Source organism: Oreochromis niloticus, linkage group LG23 (genome assembly GCF_001858045.2).
Source record: "Oreochromis niloticus isolate F11D_XX linkage group LG23, O_niloticus_UMD_NMBU, whole genome shotgun sequence".
In the NCBI taxonomy this organism is placed as follows: domain Eukaryota; kingdom Metazoa; phylum Chordata; class Actinopteri; order Cichliformes; family Cichlidae; genus Oreochromis; species Oreochromis niloticus.
Genome location: NC_031986.2, coordinates 8,674,905 through 8,681,767, shown reverse-complemented (window position 1 = coordinate 8,681,767; position 6,863 = coordinate 8,674,905). Strand labels below are relative to the sequence as shown.

The window sequence follows — 6,863 nt, the reverse complement described above, 5'->3', positions numbered from 1 at the left end:
GATGGGGTAGGTGCAGTTTTCTCTGTGGTGGGGTCGTGTGGGCTGTCCCAGGCTCTGTGGGGCCGGGCGGCGCTGCTGAGCCGGGCCCTGGTCCGGATGGGCCTGGGCCCCCTTTCCCTGGTGGGTTGCAGAGTATGAGGGTGCCTACTGGGGTCAGCGGGGGAGCTGGCCGTAGGGTGGGGTCACTTGCCCCTCCCTTCCTTCCCTCCCCATCTCCAGCTGCCTCCCTCTTCCCGCTCCACCACAATCACCCACACATGCAGTGCCTTGGGGTAAAGGTGTGTCACCAGGGTGCAGGGGAGGCATCCCCCCCTTCTGTCCCCTTCTGGCTGCCTGTGCCTCAATTTTATCCCACAACTTAGACATTCACATTACTCACACTCTCATTACACATACATATAGGATCTTGGGGGTGGGCACGCTACACGGAATCCAAAAGACCATCAGGGTGTACAACCTCACCCCTGGCGTCGTTGCCCACCTCTCAATTTTAAATACACGTAGACATTGAGGGCTATCAGGAGGGGCTATGCGCTTACCTGCTGCTCTCTGGCAGGTAGCTCCATGCCCTCCTGGGTTTTAAATGCACCTTAGAACACATATACATCAACACTACATATGAGCGGGTGGAGGGAGATTTGGAGTCTTCACACACCCCCGTTCTCTGCTGCCTGTTGGAGCGGGGGGGCTAGGAGGAGGAGTTGGCCGTCCGACTGGGGTCTGGATTGTGGGGCCTCCCTGCTGCTGCGGAGTCGGGACAGTCTGCTTCTCTCCACCCCAGGGAAAAGGGTAACACTACCTGGGTCTGGGTGCAGTTTCCCCCTCCAGGGGCAAGGGTACCTAGACCCGGTTCTTAGAGTACGCTTGGGGAGTGTGATTGTGTGTACAGTGTCTCTTTATGTCTGTCTCCACATTGGGTGAGTGTTGAGTAATTGCTTATGAGAGCATGAGGGTGGGAATGGATGTTTGTATCTGTGTGTGCCTGTTTGTCTGTGTCTATATGTCAGGTTGGGTATCAGACGCCACCTCTCTGGGGACATCTCAGGCCCTCCAAGGTATGGAGGCCTATCTCCCCCCACCACTTCCCCTGCCAGTGGCAGACGCCCTCAGACATCGGTTCATTGGTGGTTCTTTGTGTCCGGGGATGGGCGTCCAGGTACGCACCGGCTCACTCCTTGGTGGCTGCTTGTCGGGGCCTGGAGCCTGGGGCTCACTCGGGCCACATCAGGGGTGGGGTGCCCTCGGCCTCTCGGCCTGGGGCTCGGTCACTCTGGCACAGCTGGCTGCCGGCGGAGCTCACGGGCACGTCACTGCAACCCCCCCGGCTTCTGCTCTGCGGCTGCTGAGTGACCCCTCATCTGGGGCTCTCCTCAGCTCTTTCTGGGATAGTGGCGCAGCTGCCCCTCTGTTGGTCTTCCCTGGTCTCTTGTGTTCTGAGGGCCTCTGGATGTCTGGAGTCTTGATCTCCTCCATACCTGCTTCATGCCCTGGAGGTCGGGGCTGTGGCTCCCCACACCCTCTAGCAGATCATTACATGAAGGAACCTTTTAAATACAAGCGCGTCCATGCTCACAGGTGTACACACAGGTGCTCACACACACAAACTACACCCTTTTTGGCTCCTACCTCAAAGCACACTGTGCGCTGTCGATCTCACGTGCTGCACTATAATGTTTAATATTTAGTATTTACTGTTACATTCCCATATATCATCGTGATGTTGTTTATTCTATTGTTCTTTTTTTTCTGCTTGTTTTCTCTTTTTTCTTTCTCAACAGGTGATCCAGGTGATTGATATATGTATTTTTTATCTGCTTATTTTGTTTGGTTTTCGTTTTTTGCCCTTTATCCCCGTCCCTCTTCCCCGCTGTTTGTCTTTCCCTCTTTCTTTCTCCCCTTTCTTTCCCCCAGTCAAGTCTGTCCCGTATTTAGCAAGTGAAAATAAAATAAAACAAACAATAAAAGGTGAATCAAATAGACCATTATGGCAAGGCTGGGATGGTCCATTTGGTAAAGTAAATCCGTTGGGCATCTTTCTTTGCCTTTAGACAATAATTCTGATGGCAAAAGAGCCAAACAGGACAGGCAAAAAAACAAAAAAACAAAACAGATATTATATGAATGGTGCATTTTAAACACACATTACCCTTGCATCTTTTTTCTCCCTAACAACACCGAAGAATCCTCCACTGCTTTTAAGCGTGTCTCAGTGCAATCCATCGCACGTGTTCCATCACGTTATTGTCTCCCCAAAAACACTTCCATTGTATTTTGTGAGATTTTGTGTTATTCAACTTCTGTTATGTTTTTTTTTCTATTTCAATTGCTTTTTACTTTTGACTGGCACAAACAAGAGGTCACACATTACTCCAGTTTTGGCTTCTCTTCATTGGTTGCCAGTAAATTTTAGGGTTCATTTTAAAATTTTAGTTGTAACTTTTAGAGCTCTGCACGGTGAAGCTCCCCGGTATATCTCTGACCTGTTGAAACCTCATGCTTCATCCTAAGCACTTAGGTCGACATTTTTATACAAATGAGCTTTTAATTAATTTTTTCACTGTTTTATATGCCAACCGAGCGCCCTGAGGAACAGCATTACATCTCTGACCTGTTATTATTAGTGACACAAAGACAATGATAGAGTTTGCCTTTTATAAGTTAATGATAGGCTATTCATACCAGTGAGAGACATGGATGAAATGGGCAAACTAGTGGGACTTAAAATGTACAAGTGAGATTGATTCACTCTTTTTTCTGACGACAGAAAGAATTACAAGATCATTATGCAAATATTTTGCTGTAAGAAATCTTTGCCCTCAACCTCGACTCATATATCTCAGCTTGTATGGACTTTCTATAATGTTCATTGCTTAGAGGCTTAGTCAAAAATCGTTTGGCTTGCTATGAAATCACAAGCACGCACTGTTGGATGAAACAAAGTGCAGACATCCAACCGCGTCACGTGCGAAGTCAACCAGGTGTCTGGCGGCGCTTCGTGAGGAAGAGTTTTCTCTGTGAGTGGACTGTTCAGCATTACAAGTCAGATAAAAGAAAATGTCAAAGGTTATGCATGAGTCTGTGAGACATTAAGGAGCACTGAAAAAAAAACAGGAGATACAACCAGAGTCGGTTTGTGCATAATAGTCTTGCTAGTGTGGTTAATTTATGCACCAAAAGATAGAGCTGTGTGATACAGCAAATTTTGGTGGTGATCTGATACCAAGTAAATACAGGGCCAGTACTACCAATACCAATACCGCTACCAATACTTTTAACCTGTAAAGGGAGCCTATGTAAGGGAGAGCAGTGTGTCATGATTTATGAGATGAATCTTTGTCAATTTGCCAAATTCTGAAAACTTTTAATGACCACAAGATCACTGTGATTTTTTCTTTCCACAGTAATTAGTCAACACAATAAAACAGCTTTTGATGTATTTTGAAACTGGATCTTTAAAGACCTGAAATGTCTTTCAGGTCTTTAAAGTTCAACTTCTGTTGTTTAAATGTGCTATAGGCTGAATTGTGATAAAAAAAAAAAAAAAACACAATTCATTGGGCTACATGCTAAACTTAGAAAAAACAAAGTATCAATCCAATGCCAACATTGGTATTGATACTATATATTTGGAATGGTCCTCCCAACATATAAAAAAAATTTCAAATATAATACATTTTTAAAAATGATACATTTTAACCGCTAACTAACATACATTTTGTCATGGCCTGGGTCTAGGGACCCAGGGCTCATGTATGCTTAGTGTATGTTTATGTTTATATTTTCCGTGTGGTGTTTGGTTTGCTCTCCTTTTTCTCCATGTTTCTCCGTGTGAGCTTCCGGAGGTTTTGGTTCGCTGAGGAGACTGCGAACCCGGAAGTGTTTCTGCTCTAGAGACAGCCACACCTGCCGCTCGTCGTCCTCTGCCAGCTGCAGTAGATTACGCTCGTCGAGGGAGCGGCATTTAAGACTGTAGCTGAGCTGAGGCCGACGCTGGATCCTTGAGTCAGAACTCGTCAGTACAGCCGTGGGCTTTGGTATAACCTCCGAGTTAATAGATTTCCTGCTAACCTTAATGTGTTTGTGTTACCAGGAATCTGGAGCGGAGTGTGCTTTGAGGTCACGGTGTGGGAATAGGAGTTTTTTGGAGTCGCCACTTTTCACTTTTCACGGACATCTGCACTGTGTGGGATTCAGGGAGAATCGCCACGGGACCACAGTGCCTGGATTTTGTATATAGTCGTGCGTTTTCCACCCCCTGTAAATAAATCCACTGTCCTTCACTAGAGTCTCGCGTTTGGGCCCTACTTTCACTGCCACTCCACGGTCTGCCATTGCAGCCTGTGACAGAAGGATCCAGCCATCATGGGCCCAGCGGACTCAAGGACCGTCTCACAGGAAGAGTTGCTTGCCCAGCTCTGGAGTTACTGTCGGAGCATTCTCCAGGGGGCAGATCCTCATCAGAGACACTTACAGGTCGTATTTTTTGATTCCTTCCTATCATCAACCACCTTATCTGTGAGCTTTTTGGACACTAAGAGACTAATTTCGATTATAACCATGCTGAGGGCAAGTTCCTGCTTTGAGCTTTTTGGTTTTGGCTGTCCGGGCGAGGAGGATGTGGCGACCTCCCTGGAAGCCCTTGCTGCCTATTTGTTTTTTCATAGGCAGATAGCTTCCCCACCGTCGTTTGCGGCTCACTTGTTGGACCCTCCATTGCGGGAGAAACAGTTCACACGCCCTCTGCACCTCACCACATCTCCACTCACCTCCGCGGCATCTGCTGAGTCAGCAGACAAAGGACCGGCAGCTCAAAACCACACAGCTGCTCTCCTGTCCGGCCGACTGGTGGAACCTCAGCCTGTCGCGCCGGCCCCGGCATCATCAAAGAAGCGACGCTTGCGCCGCCCCTCACCGCCGCCAGATTCCCTGACTTTCCCTCAGCCAATTGTGGTGAGTCATATGGACAATTCATCTTCACTCACCTCATCTGTTTATTCACTGGACTGTGTGAACGCTAACCTCGTAGCACAGCCTGTAGCCCTTGCACAGCCTGTAGCAGCTGCCCAGCACGTAACTCAGTCAGCTGCCCAGCAAGTAACTCAGTCTGCTGCCCAGCTAGTCACTCAGTCAGCTGCCCAGCACGTAACTCAGTCTGCTGCCCAGCTAGTCACTCAGTCTGCTGCCCAGCACGTAACTCAGTCAGCTGCCCAGCACGTAACTCAGTCAGCTGCCCAGCACGTAACTCAGTCAGCTGCCCAGCACGTAACTCAGTCTGCTGCCCAGCACGTAACTCAGTCTGCTGCCCAGTCAGCCTCTCATCTTTATCCTCAGTTGGAGGTCGATAGGCCTGCCGGACCTACTCTGCCATCATTTCACCCGGCTGTTGTTCCTGCATCGCTGTCCAGTCTACCATGAGAAGCTGCCACACCATCATCACCTCCGCCCTCTGCAGCTACTTCTTCACCAGCGTTCCATCAGACTGCAGCGACCGCAGCGCTCTCGGCTTCACCATCCACATCACCTACTCTACCATCATCTTCACCACCTGCAGCTACCGTATCACCATCTTCACCTCCGGATCAACCATCAGTAGCGGCAGCGCAGCCGGAGGTGCTCAGCGAGCCGGAGCAGCCCGCACTGCCAGCTGCGGAGCCCAGCGAGCCGGAGCTCGGAGAGCGGGAGCTCGGAGAGCGGGAGCAGCCCGCACCACCAGCTGCGGAGCCCAGTGAGCTGCTGCCGGAGGAGCTCAGCGAGCCGGAGCAGCTCAGCGAGCCACCCGCTGAGGAGCCCGTACCGCTGCTGGAGGACCTCAACGAGCCGGAGGGACCGGCGTTGCCAGCAGAGGAGCTCAGCGAGCCTGTGGAGCCCGCACCGCCAGCTGTGGAGCCCAGCGAGCCGGAGCTCGGAGAGCGGGAGCAGCCCGCACCGCCAGCTGCGGAGCCCAGCGAGCCGGAGCTCGGAGAGCGGGAGGAGCCCGCACCGCCAGCTGCGGAGCCCAGTGAGCTGCTGCCGGAGGAGCTCAGCGAGCCGGAGCAGCTCAGCGAGCCACCCGCTGATGAGGCCGCACCGCTGCATTCCTCATTTGCTAATTTCCAAACATTCCTCTCTGACATGTTTTCTCCAACATTGAATGCCTGCTGCCCCAGGCTGTTATTTGTCTGCTAATATGTATAAAAGTGAATCTTATGTATAGAAGTAGAAACTCCAGCAGAACAGCATGAGAGAGGTTTCGAGTGGCATGAAGACAATCACTGAATTCAGACCATCCAACAGCATGAGGAGCTGGGGCCAGTGACTACACAGCCAATGAGTTGACTCCCTGTGAAAGTCCTCACATCCCTCCCCGACCTTTCACCTTCACTCATGACCAGGTTCAGAGACAAATGAGAAGACTCCACTCAGGCAAGTCTCCAGGACCCGATGGGGTGAGTCTCCATGTCCTCAAGGCCCGTGCCCCAGTTGACTTACCAGCGCAACCTCAGAGCTGAGGACGCCATCATCTACCAGCCCAATCGTGTCTACCCCCAACTGAACTGGCCGGCGAGCATCGTGAGGGTCGTGTTTTTTTACTTTTCCAGTTTATTCAATACCATTAGGCTGATAATAACCTGACAGCGATGCAGGTGGATGCCTCTCTTGTGATCTAGATTGTGATTACCTACAGGAAGACCACAATATGTGCATTTTCAACACAGTGGCACAACAAGGGACCGTACTCTCTGCTTTCATCTTTGCCCATTACACCACAGACTTCAGCCACTGTGCAGAGACCTGCCATCTTCATAAGTTTTCTGATGACTGAGCAGTGTTTGGCTGCATCAGCAAGGGTGATAAGACAGAGTACCCAGCTGTGACTGACTCCT

The 6,863-nt window shown here is 50.3% G+C and overlaps 1 protein-coding gene across 1 annotated transcript; it reads left to right on the top strand.

Moving 5' to 3' along the window:
• Positions 1-3,591: 3,591 nt before the first annotated feature.
• Positions 3,592-5,545, top strand: LOC109196806 (uncharacterized). The gene is made up of 2 exons (XM_019351229.2): positions 3,592-4,012; positions 4,091-5,545. The coding sequence occupies exon 2, from the start codon at positions 4,363-4,365 to the stop codon at positions 5,413-5,415; it is 1,053 nt and encodes a 350-aa protein (XP_019206774.1). The 5' UTR covers positions 3,592-4,012; positions 4,091-4,362; the 3' UTR covers positions 5,416-5,545.
• The last annotated feature ends 1,318 nt before the right edge of the window (positions 5,546-6,863 follow it).

Coding starts and splice junctions, on each gene's coding strand:
- LOC109196806 (XM_019351229.2), top strand. CDS start 4,363: ATGGGCCCAGCGGACTCAAGGACCGTCTCACAGGAAGAGTTGCTTGCC.